Source organism: Aulonocara stuartgranti (genome assembly GCF_965226115.1).
Source record: "Aulonocara stuartgranti genome assembly, chromosome: 3".
Taxonomy (NCBI): Eukaryota; Metazoa; Chordata; class Actinopteri; order Cichliformes; family Cichlidae; genus Aulonocara; species Aulonocara stuartgranti.
This window is the reverse complement of record NC_138941.1, coordinates 41,149,774-41,162,767: the sequence shown is the minus strand read 5'-3', so window position 1 is coordinate 41,162,767 and position 12,994 is coordinate 41,149,774. Positions and strand designations below refer to the sequence as shown.

The 12,994-nt window shown below is 42.7% G+C and overlaps 2 protein-coding genes across 2 annotated transcripts in view; both read right to left on the bottom strand.

Annotated features, from left to right (window-relative positions):
• Positions 1-1,772: 1,772 nt before the first annotated feature.
• Positions 1,773-6,693, bottom strand: LOC309700476 (uncharacterized protein). Its single transcript, XM_082524011.1, has 7 exons — positions 6,483-6,693; positions 5,752-5,872; positions 4,377-4,546; positions 4,066-4,244; positions 3,619-3,781; positions 3,031-3,155; positions 1,773-2,927 (listed from the first exon to the last, which is right to left on the bottom strand). Exons 1-7 carry the CDS (start codon positions 6,544-6,546, stop codon positions 2,619-2,621), a joined length of 1,131 nt encoding a protein of 376 aa, XP_082380137.1. The 5' UTR covers positions 6,547-6,693; the 3' UTR covers positions 1,773-2,618.
• A 1,123-nt stretch (positions 6,694-7,816) lies between these two features.
• Positions 7,817-12,994, bottom strand: part of tesk1b (testis associated actin remodelling kinase 1b) — a 31,877-nt gene continuing 26,699 nt past the window's right edge. The window contains exons 7-11 of the mRNA XM_082526386.1: positions 12,206-12,296; positions 11,565-11,648; positions 10,295-10,381; positions 9,816-9,912; positions 7,817-9,737 (exon numbers count right to left, since the gene is read on the bottom strand). Coding sequence (XP_082382512.1) covers positions 8,611-9,737; positions 9,816-9,912; positions 10,295-10,381; positions 11,565-11,648; positions 12,206-12,296 — 1,486 coding nt within the window. The 3' untranslated portion in view covers positions 7,817-8,610. The remainder of the gene's footprint in view (positions 9,738-9,815; positions 9,913-10,294; positions 10,382-11,564; positions 11,649-12,205; positions 12,297-12,994) is intronic.

Here is a 12,994-nt window from a genome sequence, read left to right as displayed (position 1 = left end):
ATCTATCCTTGCAGTTGTTTATTACACAAAATAAATTATATTATTACACTTCTGGCCACATAGCGCTGATATTCACCGCACATGCCCATATTAACCTTAACCAGAGGGTTTAAAAAAAACAAACCAGTGTTTACATGCCATATCTGCTTCTGCCGTGGCCTGGCGGACAAAAAATTGGTAAAGGGTTCCCCGAGCTTTCACGCCCCTCGTGTTCTTCATGTGCCCACCAATAGAAGCATGCCTATGGAAAAAGTGCGCCGGCACAGTGCAGTGCGCTTTATAGGTGTTATCGTGCACTTTTCCAGCCAGGTGTTTTCCTTTTCCCATTCCTCCCTGTACTTTTGCAGCCTTTTTTTTCTTTCTCTGAGCGAACAAACATTGCTGCTCTAATTCTGGGCTTACACTGTGCGATTTTTGGCCCATTTTGAGCCGATTTTTGAGTCGTGCGACCGATTTGGTGATCGGCCCGATTTTGGCCTTCATCGTGCGTCGTGTAGTATACGTGGGGTAACGAGAAGCGATTAACGCCTCACGACCAGCTCCCGATCATCAATCGCTCGTGAGGGTGTCACCGCAGCTGCTCACGCGCAAACACGTAAACGTCGGTGAAAAAGACGGTGCAGCACAGCTGTGCAGCGTGTGATCTGGACACAAGCGACGGAGGCACAACTTGTAGAACTTTGGAAAGCTCATCCGAGCCTTTTCCATGTGGCATCACAAAATTATCACGACCACAACAACCGTGAAAATAGTTGGATTTACACTGCTGCTCAATCACAGCTGCCTGATCATGTTTTTCATTAGCAATTTAGCAAAGTTGATGGTGGTGGTTTGTGTGTCTGTGTGAGTGAAAGACAGAGAGAGCGAGCGACAGATTTTCTGTTATAACCTTCATTTTATGGACGCACAGTGTGCCGTCCGAGACGTGCACCACAGTGTCGGCGTTTGTTTCCCTGTTGGCCATGCTTGTTGTTGTGGTCATCGGTTGTCTTCCGGTATTTTCTCCGTAAGCGACCTTTCCTCAACCAATGAGATGAGCGGTAATCTGACTTGTCATACTCGAATTGTCATAAGTGTGCTGTCAGGTCATTGGTCACAAAGCAGGAGAGGGGCTGGGAATTATGTTTTCAAACAAAGCGTTAATTCCATTAACATTTATAGACTACTTTTGATTCTCACTGTATTACGGGACAAAGTGCGTCCCTTATTAGCTCAATACGGGACGTGTACTTTTGTTTCTAAATACGGGACGATTCCGTATTTTAAGGGACGGTTGGCAACCCTAGTCTGCAGTCATGTGAAAAAGTAAGCGATCGCAGGTTCGGTGTAATCCTATGAAAAACTAAATACATCTTTTACTGCTTCGACAGAAATGAAGAGGGTGGTGATAATCAAATGCACTTGATTACCTGTTCATCAGCAAGTCTGACAGCCTCTATGCAAGCAGACGTTTTGGCAGTTATCTGATTTGTGTTTTAACGCATTGCTAAATCTTCCCAGGAGTTTCCATCCCAGCAAATTCACCTCAAGGTAGACATAGCTTGGGTTTTTTGCTGTTTCTCAGACACTACAGGGCTCAGTTAGTCACTTAAATGGTTCATATCAGAACAATTAGAAAAAAAACAGAGCATTTTTTGATGTGTTTGGAGAGGTTGTCAGAATAAAGTCTCTTCTCTCTAAAAAAAAAAAAAACCCCAGGCAGCTCGGCTGAGGTTGCAAAGTTGCTTCTGAACAAACCACAGAAGTTCTGGAACAATGTTCTTTGGACAGATGCGACCTAAATGGAGATGTGTGGCCATGAAGTACAGCACCACATTTGGAGAAAACCAAACACGTCATAGCCACTGTGACACACGGTGATGCACGGGTGATGATTTAGACTTGTTTTGCAGGCACAGGACCTGGACACCTTGGAGTCATTGTGTAAGTAAGTAAGTAAAGTAAAATTTTATTTGTATAGCACCTTTCAAGACAAAAATCACAAAGTTCTTCACAGAAAAACTAAAACAGAAAAACACCATGAACCATGAACTCCTCTGGACACCCAAATCATGGGGTGTACTCATTTTTTAAGACTCTATCCAGTCCTGTGAAAATGTTCTTTTTTTAATGTAATTGTAGTTAACTCAGTTCTGCAGATTTATTTATTTTTTGTAGACAAAAAAATCTAACCAGGTGCTCTTGACTTCAGCTAAAGATTTTATGTATGTGTACTTACAAACTGGGGAAAAGACAATTGTTTCCTGTTACAGTTCATTTTTGAACCTGGATATCTATTTAACAGTCAGTCACTAGGTTTCAGTCCTATCACTTGGTTTTCATCAGCAGAAAAGGTTTTCTGAAACTATAGTTTTTAAGGCTTCAATTTATCCTGTGTTTAGGGCCTTCTCATCAATGTTTGCTTAAAGGTCTAGCTTCCAAAATCTATGAAGACAACTTGTTGTCAACTTCCAGATAATCATAATGTGTTTGACCATAATAGATGAAACACATCCAAACATTTTAAATGGACCAGTCCATACTTTGAGCAGTTTAGTCTCCTATTTCATCCCTGAGGGAGAAAGAGGCAAACTCCAGCCTTACAGAGCAACATTCACGAAGAGAAAGCTCTCAACCTTTCAGTCTCCATGGGGCTCACATGTCTCTTCAGAAGAGCGAGAAACAAGTGGGATGCTGATGCCAGAGTCCAGGCCGCGATCTAGCTCCATCCCTCCGCTGTCCCAGTACACTTCATCCGATTTGGTGTCATAATTGAGACGATTGCTGGAGTGCATGCTTCCCTGTTTGTGATTTAGATTCTGATTGGACACAATGCCAGAAAAGGGCTCAGTGGAAACATGGTCAGGAATAAACTCCAAGTGGATCTCACAAGGGTCAACTATACCCGGGGACAGAGGAACCAAAGGGATCGGCTCTTGAGCAGACGACTTAAGGAATGAAAGAAGAAATGTTTTATTCTGGAAAACTGCATGTGTTTAAGTATTTTATAAAAACAGAGGGTGAAATAAAGTGAAACACAATAAATCATACCGGAGCCTTGGGCTGATTCTCAGTAGCTGGTGTAGCTTGTCTTGATTTTCGTAGATACATGATGAGAATTGGGAAAAGAAGAAGGGAAGTCAGCCCGATTCCCATACACAGCGCTGGCAGCAGCCCTGTAGGGAAAAAATGCATGCAGGTTGAACATGTCTCTGCTCAAAAAAAGCAGAGAACTACACTAAATCATTTCAGACCCAAGATTTACAAGTTGTATCACCAGAAAAGCTGTAGGAAGAGGCAAGCCAAGCTTCTGCAGTAGATCTAGCTGACCTCTTGGACTTATAAAGTGCGGTTCACATCGTTTAAGGATCCAAGCACAGCTGTCTTTATGAGGCTTTCTTGCAGTTTCATGGGAGGTTCTTAGTATCCTAATAGCACCTAAGCAGTATTTTGGACCTCATAACTAATGAAAGTAGGATGTGTTGTGAATGATCCATGGACAGGTCTGTTTTCTGTACTCAGTGTCAAAACTATAGAAGCAGCAGTGATTTCTTAAGCTATCGAACGTGAAGATGGTTCAGGTAGCTGCTAATTTGGGAACCTCTAGTTTTTAAAGTAAACTGTATCTCATCTCCTCACCTGAACTGGCGACTGTTTCAACGCACTGAGGGGCTGATTTCGGTGAAGCCGCCATGGCAAAGGTTGGGAAGGAGAAGTTGGCCTCAGCACAATATTTCTGACCCAGAGGCAAACCGGAGAACTCCACATACGACACGACCTCCTGAGTCCAGACTGTGCGGCTCTGAAAGAAACAAGCATGTATAATGTGTAGCTGGTACTACTACCACTACTGGTACTGCTGCTTGAATGATTCATAGGTCAATCTGAAGTAGCTTAACAAACAAACATTCCCTTGAAAATGGTCAGGTACAAGAACTGAGCTGAAAATCAGTAGCAAAGCAGCCAAAGAAAAACCTAAAGCTAACACTACATATTTAAAGTGTATTTAGCTTTAACGTTCCTTTTGAACACAATACTTCCTTGTTCTTAAATATCAGTAGAACTGGAGACAAAGCATAGCCACACCTGGTATTCTGCACCACTCGGCTCAGTATACACAGTCACTGTGGTCCAGGGATCAATCAACTTAGAGATGGGACAGCACCTCTCCAGAGAGCACCTCCTGTTGGCAGCACAGGGGAAGTGCACCTGCACCACCATCTGGTCATCTTTCAAAGAGACGGAAACAGAAGGAGGACTGAAGTCTGCAGAGGAGAGACAGAGGCTTCAAATTCAAACCACCCATGATATTTGAAAAGTAAACCTGCAGAGTCTCCTCAGTCTGTGGCACATTTTCACTTAGCTTCATTACAGAAACATTATGGACTGTTACTTACTGAAGTCACTGTAGTCAAACTTGCGTGGTTTGAGCCACACAGTGGAACTGGGACTGAGGTGAACACCAAGGCGAATCATGTTGTAGAGCTCAAAGTTTGAGAAGACCTGAGAGATGTCACAGCTTCGGGACGAGATCCAGATGCACCATGGCACATCCTGCCACGGGTCCCTGCAATAGTAACACCAAAATTAAAGAACAAGTAAGTATTGCATTTAGAATTAACTTTAAAGTTACATATGATATAATTTACCATATATGCATACCATTTAAACATGTAACGTCAGAGCTAGCTGCAAAGCAGACTTTGGAATGTCTTAAGCCAACCCTTTTTTCTTTGAATCAGACTATCCTGTCATTTTTAAAGTGCTCTTGAACAGCAGGCTTCCTGTAGGTCTCTTAAGTTTTTTTCTTAGGATCTTGGATGCTTTTTCATCCATTTTCAGTCCAGTCCTTGTACTCGGGGGTTTTGTCTACAACCAAGTGTTGTGTCTACACTTAACAGACAACTTAGCAAACAGCCAATTTAAACATTTATCTTTAGGGGATACTAGCAGCCTGTCACAAAACACATAGTATAAAACACAGTGGAGGCTCTTTCATGGTTTCTGTATCTCTATTTTAGTCAGTGCTGCTGGAAATTTTGTCAACATTGATGAAATTATGAATACAGAAAAGAAAATTTTTATCCACAATGTAATATCATCTCACACTGGCAGCAGCTTCATTTTTCAGCACCACAGTGATCCCAGGTGGTCATACCAAATACTGACTCTTAGAATTGTCTCTATTTTTGCCTCATATTCTCCATTTTCATGCATGTTTGCGCATGTTTCAATAATTTATCATTTCCCATTCTCCTAGCAAAATCTGAAGAAATGAGGGCTGGCTCAAGAAGTTTCACAGTACCTTAGATGTTAGCATGAGGCCGGTAAATAGATACATTGGGCATTTGTTGCATTTCAATCCTCTTTTCATCTTGAAATTCATGAGTTATTTTCATTACTTCTCTGTACTATAGATACACACTTGTTTGCCTTTCCACAAGAATCTAAATTATTTGTATTTCTTGTTATACACATTATTCAGTATTCTTATTGTAATCAGTATGCACAATGTAACTGTGCAGTTATATATTAACAGCTGATCCAATGCCAAATCCAAAAGTGTCTGAAGACAATAAAATCATGATCATCTAATTTAACGTACCTAATGCTGTAGACACCAGCAGAAATAAATAAATAAATAAAAATTAAAAAATTAAACGTGACACAATAAACTGCAAAGTGTCTGTGCACTGGTGGGAGTAAAATCAGTGTGTGAGGTTACAGGAATACGTCTCCCTCTCTGACACACACACACTCAGACAGACTTACCCCTGCGTCTTTGTCTGCACAGTGTAGGTGGTATTAGGACTGGCATGGGGACAATCCCACTGCAGGAGGCAACCTAAGTCCAGTGATCCCACTGTAGTGTAACAGACTAACTCGCTCGACCCTGGGAAGTTCGCACGAAACCCGTACACCAAAAATAGACACACATAACACACACAGAGGTTTTCATTGGTCAGCAGACTCCGATTGTGCCAATTTTGTTAACACTTTAAAGCACGAGCGCACACAGAGGGAGAAGAAGACCTGATGCAAACTGGTTTTTAGCACAGTTTGAACAGGGGGCTTTAACAGCAACGCTGACTTAAGATAAGATAAGATAAGATAGAACTTTATTAATCCCTCGGGTGGGTTCCTCTGGGAAATTCGATTTCCAAAAAAGCACAGCACCGACAGAAGTTACAGAGTTATACACACACACATATATATAAATACAGAGACAATATAAATAAAATATACGAAGGGGATAAATAGAATAAATAGGAATAAAAATAAAAATACAAGTGAATTGCACATTTCAAGTATTGAGTCTATTGCACCGTTGACTATTTACAAAAGTATTGCACAAAAGGTATTGCACAGTGAGGTGAAGAGGCACTACAGCTTAGTTGTTCCCCCCTCCTTTGTCCTCCTGTTTCCTGTTTCCCCTCCCTCTCCCCTCCAGAGAGGAGTTAAACAGTCTGATGGCGAGTGGGACAAAGGACTTCAGTTCCTACCTGTGATGAACAGGATGTACAACCCCAGCAGCACCATCAACCAGGTTATACTTTGTGTTTCCATGACAACCTGGTGACCTCTGGATCAGGAAAGGGCTTATAGAGCGTGTAAAGTCCTGGAGGTGACTGACTCCCTTTAAAGCAAGACAAATGCACCTGTAAAGAAGCACTGAGACGGAGTAAGCTGCAGGCAAGAATGAGGGCCTGAGGACAGCAGGACGGTGGAAGGGGTGGAGAGAGAGAAGGATTTAATTGAAGGCTGGTGATTTTGTAAGGGAGAGGAAAGGCTTTAATCTCCTTAAAGAGGAGGGCCATAAAAATCAAGACTGGGATGGTAATGAGATTCAGAATACTTTATTAATCCCAGAGGAAATTAGGTAAAGAAAGAAGTGTTCATTCTACTGATCGTTTGGTGCTCCTGTACTCATTAACCCCATTTCAGTTGTCAATTTTATGCTTGGCTACCAAACCACAAACACCTTTAGGTCACAAAAAAAAAAAAAAAAAAAAGTCATTTTAAAATAAATAAATAAATAATTTCCTTTCTACCGTTATTAAAGGTGCTTTGCCAAACTGCCACAACACGCGGCAAAACTTTCCAGTTTGCAGCGTTTATACTGCAACATCAAGGATAACCTAAATGTTTATTTAAATGTATGATTTCCTCTTTGTGATCAACGTCAACCAAACTGCACATTTTCATTCAGTTTATTACTTCATTAAAAACAACAGCTGCTGCAGTGCACTTCATAAACACCCTACAATGTTGGAGAGAAAAACCCAACAATTAGACAACACCCCTACAAGCAAGCACTTGGTGACCGTGGGAAGGAAGAACTTTCCTTTAACAGGAAGATACTTCCAGTAGTACTAATCCATGAGGATGGAGGCTCTACAGGGTTAATCACTACAAAAATATGTGCTTATGAATTTGCAGAATGTCTTTGCAATAAAACTTCGAGACCAGAAGCTTTCTGGTTTCAGTTTGTAGTCCACTTTCTGTTGGGGGGAGGGGGGGGTGAGCGCAAACTCAAAACCCCCAAAATGTTGAAACACCCCCCCCCCTCAAAACAAGCTTCCATAATGTGGAGAATAAAAGGAGGGCTGAATTTTTGGAAATACACAAAGATTTGTCTTTGCTCATCAGAATAAATAATGGGTTTCACGACTGTTTAGGATTGCTCCAATGTAAATAAATACATTTGAAGCAGATGGGGGTTGTAGATTTTGGTCATAACTGTTGACAATTTATCCTGAAATAGAGATGAAAGATTATAAGAAACACCCCAGGAATCTAAAGCAGCCAAAACAAAGTAGACACAGCAGATCAAAGACATGAGTGCATTCTGTCTTTTTATTCAATGCCATGTTTAAATAATAAGAATCTGTACATCTCTTAAGCAGGTCAAAGACCTTCATTCCCAAATATAATGATAAACAGTTTCCTTATTAACAATAATACAGCTGAAGTGCTTAACCAGGCAATCAGAAGGACCAACAGAGATCATACAGCAACAAAAATAGTCTTAAGAATGGTGTACATCACACACACTCTGAATCCATCACACACACCTGCATTCAATTCACAAACACACCTCAGCAGAGCATCATACACCTGATAATTAAAGACAAAGCAAAACTGCCTGTTCATTCAGCACCGAACATCATTGCAACAACGATAATACTAAGCTGAACATTCCTCATTCCAGGATCCTCTGACATATCAATCTATACATCTGCAAATATTCAACATCCAACTGATGTGGATCCCAGACTGGAGTGTTTACATGCTGATCAGTTCTGGACGCTGCCGATCAGATCTATACAGGCACGGCTGACGTCACAGGCTGTGCCACCCTCAGTCCAGCAGAGGGCGTCGCCTGAAAGGTTTTACGTCCCACGGCTTTGTTGGAGAAAATCAGCCGGTTTTGGAGTCTCTCTGTAAAGCGACCCAAACACTTAAGAGTCACCTGTGCACCAAAAAAGTGTGTCTGGAAAATAAGCAGAGTATTGCTGCGTTAAAATCTGTGCAAATTTTAAAGAGGACCTGCTTAATTCCCCAGAATGTGACCTTTTGGTGCAGTTTGCACGTCTGCTCTATGTGCATTTGGTGTTGAAGAATCAGGGTTTATGTTTGCACCCCAGGCAAGGCGAGTCCCGGCTCCAGGCTGGTGGTTGTGGTTGTGGGTGTGGGGGAGGGCGGAAGGCCCTTGGGTCCTGAACAAAGCAGCCCGTGAGAGGCCGCGTGGTCTCCGTTCAAGTTCTTGTAAGGGTTACGCCGTGGAGGAGCTCTCAGACACACTGAGGGGAACCGGAGGCCAGCCAGGCAGCAGCCAGGACATGAGGAGATGACCTCCTCCTGGTCCAGAGAGTGTCCGCTGCCAGAGCCAAAGGGAGAAGAGCCCGCGGGGTCTCCTGTTGGGGAGTGGTAGCCGTTGTTGTTGGTTGTGGGAGTGCTGTTGGTGGCGGTGCTCCAGCCCAGTGGTCGACTCACAACCACATTATTGTTGACCAAATTGGAGAGCGGTGGCAGGCACGGAGGCCCGTTAGAGATGGCCGACCCCCAGCCGTTTGAGAAAGGAGGACTGGATGGTTGTAAGGGAGATGAGAAATGGGAAAGAGGAGAGGAAAGTTTGGAGTAAGGAGACGAAGTGCTGTCTTGCATGTCTGGGGAACTAGTGCAGTCCATTGGCTCCTCCTCCCTCCCTTCCTCCTGCTGCTGCTGCAGCTTCGCCTCCTTCTCATGGTCAAACATGTTTACTGACAGCGCCTCGAGAGACAGAGGGAGACCTGAATCGCTCGCCCTGTAAGCATCCTTGTCTTCTAGAAGACAGTCCTCTTCAGTTGCGTCGTTCACTTCCGTCTCAGACGGAGACTCCTCAGAGAGAACGGTGTTTGGTGCCGACGTGAGGTGTGGAGGAGGTGTGCAAGGCAGCGAGTGGCAGCGCCTGTGCCTCCTGGGCATGTCGACAGCATCCGCATCAGATGCAGTGGTGTCATCGCAGTCTGGTGGAGGAGGCAGCGTGAAGGTCAGGGAGATGACCGACTTGCTGGGCGTGTCAAACAGCTTTATCTTCCCGCCTTTGAGATCCTCCCTTTGGGAGAAGGGGTTAAACCGAGCAGGAGGAGCCAAGGTAGCAGTAGGCGGCGTCTCTGAAGGATGGAGCATGTCGGATTTGCTGCGGGAGAGACGCTGGTCTAACAGCAGGCCCAGGGATCGCCTTCGCACAGGGCTGACAGGCGGAGAAGTTGCTTCTGAAAGCAGAACAATCGTGTTAGTTTACAGAAGTGAGACAGAGTTCTCTTCAGTGAAGCCTCTACAGAATGGCTCACCTTTGACAGCTGGTTCGACCTTCTGTTTTCTCTCAGCTTGTTTCTTCTCCAGCTCTGCTACGATTTGGGAGAAAGATGGACGGAGCTTTGCGTTCATCTGTCAAATTAGAGGAAAAGGATGGAAAGTTAAAACGGGTCATAAAACAGGCAGCAATTATAAATATAAAAAAAACTAAAATGTGGAGGCATCTGAAACATTTCCTCTGGATTTTTGGCATTTAAGCTCAAGTTACAAGAGTCAATAACTACTGTTAGATCTAAAGATGACAGGATCAAGTGTACAAGCTCTTGGCAACTGTAACTAAATGAAAATGGACACTCCTCCTTCAAACAGCAAAACAATTTGATCTCTCGTACTGAAGCTCAAACCTTTGGTCAGTGCACTGCACTTGAGGTTACATCATGCACAAGTCAAGATGACAAAGCGAGCAGCAGTGAGCTAACAGCACATATGACATGAGACAAAATGTATTTCTTACATTACAGCAGGCGATAGCCAAATTCAGGAAGTGAGATGGGCAGTCTGCCACCATATGTCGAAAGGCCTCCACATCCAGACCAAAATCCTGAAAGAACACAAAACCGAATAAGTTCTGTTTCAGTATATGTGAGGACTTTGTTTAAACAGAGTCTCCTTACTCCATCTTCTTTCTATCACAGAGACAAGCGACTGCAACCAGAATCTTCAATTGCTGTACTGCTAAATGGCCACAAGGAGGAGCAGTGCTCTTGTAATAGCTTCAAAAGGTCTTAAAGTAGATTAATACAGTCTGTGGCATGTCAAAACTCATTTTAGCTCATAGGCCACATGCAGCCCACTCTGATCTCAAGCAGGTTCCACCAGAAAGCCCATTTAATGAACTGGAATATTGGCCAGAGCCAACAGCTTTTTGGAGAAGCTGAGTAGTCTGAGTAAACGAGACCCTTTATCTCACTTCCTTAAAGATTTCCCAAAATCTGGAGTAGTTTGATCTTCCACAAAACCATCCAGTGGACCAAATGGGAACCCCCTGTCTGCATCACACAGTACTATGATTTAATATTAAGGCTAAATGCTATGTTATCATGCTGTTAATAAAGGCTGGTGTAAAACTACAAAATCAAAGCAAAAACAGAAGAAGAAAAAAAAAAGAAGAGGCAAAAATCTAAATGTTTTTCACATACTCCTTTCTTTTGGTTTTTACCATCTACACTGACTGTTCTGAATAGTTTTACTGATGTTCCAGTTTGACAACAACTTAAAATCAGTTAAAAAAAAAGAAAATAAAGAACAACAAATAAATAGGTATAAAATGAGAGGTTTGGTGACTTTGTCCCTGAGGCGAGAGTTAAACAACAGGTAGCGCAGCGCTGCACGTCGCTTCTTTTGAGCCCTTTAAGCGTTCGATTTACAAGCAATAAGTCAGTCAGCTTTCTGTTTGCCCGCAATGACATTCAGAGGATTTTAAAATGATCTACAGCAGCTATCATTTCAAATATTTTTAATTATCTCTCTCGCCTGTTGCTCAATCTTAGGAGCCATTTTAACAGTGCTGCTTGCACAACCATCGCGCTCTGGAGGAGCACTTCAGATGGCGACAGGCTTGAGGGTCTGTCCTCGAGCGGAGACAAACATTAAATCAATAATGGCTTTGTTAGAAACGTTCCCCACACTTCCTTAATAAAGAGGCCAGATTGTGACTGAGGCGTGAGTGAGATGACGAGCGTGTCAGGAAACAGGATAGGCGATGAAAACATCGTCATCAGTACCTCAGTGCGTGGCAGGATGTCGGGATCAGCCTGTATCCTCGCAATGATCTCACACAAGATGATACCGTATGCAAACACGTCCACCTGCAGAGAGAGGACGAACAGTCTATCAGCCAGAGATAACACAGCAGGTGAAGATAAGACCAAATAAGTGGAAAGACACGCATGCAGACTACGTATGGCTTCTAATATTATCTGTGTACTTTAAATTCAGATCGGATAAACAGCAAGATAAAAGTCTGTCACTTTTTCATTGTTTAAGCTTGCTTGACAAAACAAGCCTGCTGTAATTTCTCTCAGCTTTCAACAGTATGTAGTTTATAGCCAATTTATTATTTTTGTACATACGCACCATATTCTGCATGTAGTTTATACCAAACTGGAGCTTCTAATGAGTCCAAAACACAGTGAACGCTCATTTTACAGCCAATCAGGATTCCCACTACGCTACACAGAAAACAGTCATAACCCAGGCCAACGAGTGCACCAATTACATAACCACTTTATTAAATATTGATTGCTGTACATCACTGCCTGTTTCCTCTGTTTATTTGAGCAGCTCTCATCACGCCCACTGTGGACCTTGGACTTCTGAAACAACATGCAGCTGAAGTGAAGTGAAGAAAGTGAGCTGTCAGTACCTTCTCATTATACACCTCTCCTCTGAGCACCTCCGGAGCCATCCAGTAGGGGGAGCCAACCACAGCCAGAGGCTCCTGGCCTTCTTCCTCACTGCAGGAAAACAGGAAAGAGAAGCAAAACCTCTAAATGCACAAGTTTAATGGAATCAGGTTAAATTTGCTTTTAAGCTTTGTTAAGATAATGTGCGTGGACTCTATGCTCGACTTTGTTAAAAGTGATTTCTTCATGATGCAAATACCCTCCAACGCTTTAATATAAAAACGCAAACAATCGACATTTGAATTTAATCTGATTTTTAACTGGTCAGATAAAACAAACTCAAAGGCAGCTCCTGAGGTTTCGTAATCGTGAGTCGTTTTGGGCCATTTCACCACTTCAGAAAAAACAATTACCAGAACAGCAAACCGATGTAATGCTTTGGCTTGTTTTTTCCCCTTTGAGAGTCTATTTAGTTATTTTTATGTGATGTCAGAGTTTAATGTTTTTCTCAACAGAAGTAAAAGATCTTTGTCTAAATTTGCAGCATTTTGTAAATCAAATCGACCTAGGAGGGCTTTTCTTCAGCTTAAAATGGGGAGAGGCAACAATCGGCTGCTTGGCATGAACACTATGCAGCTGTTTTTTGTAGTCAATGCTTTTGAGTATTTATCTAGCTCCAGTTCACATATTTAAGCTGTCATGGTGCCACCTTCAGGGCCTTTAGGACACAGATGTTCATTTTCAAAAACCCAGTAGTGACGCATGCAAAACAATACATGATGATGACTTTCTATATAGAAGCCTGTGAC

Excerpts from the sequence above, each read along its gene's own strand:
- LOC309700476 (XM_082524011.1), bottom strand. The coding sequence starts at position 6,546 with ATGGAAACACAAAGTATAACCTGGTTGATGGTGCTGCTGGGGTTGTAC. Across the intron at positions 3,156-3,618 it reads TGAAACAGTCGCCAGTTCAG|GGCTGCTGCCAGCGCTGTGT; the intron begins GTGAGGAGATGA and ends TTTTCCCTACAG. Across the intron at positions 2,928-3,030 it reads AGAATCAGCCCAAGGCTCCG|TCGTCTGCTCAAGAGCCGAT; the intron begins GTATGATTTATT and ends TCATTCCTTAAG.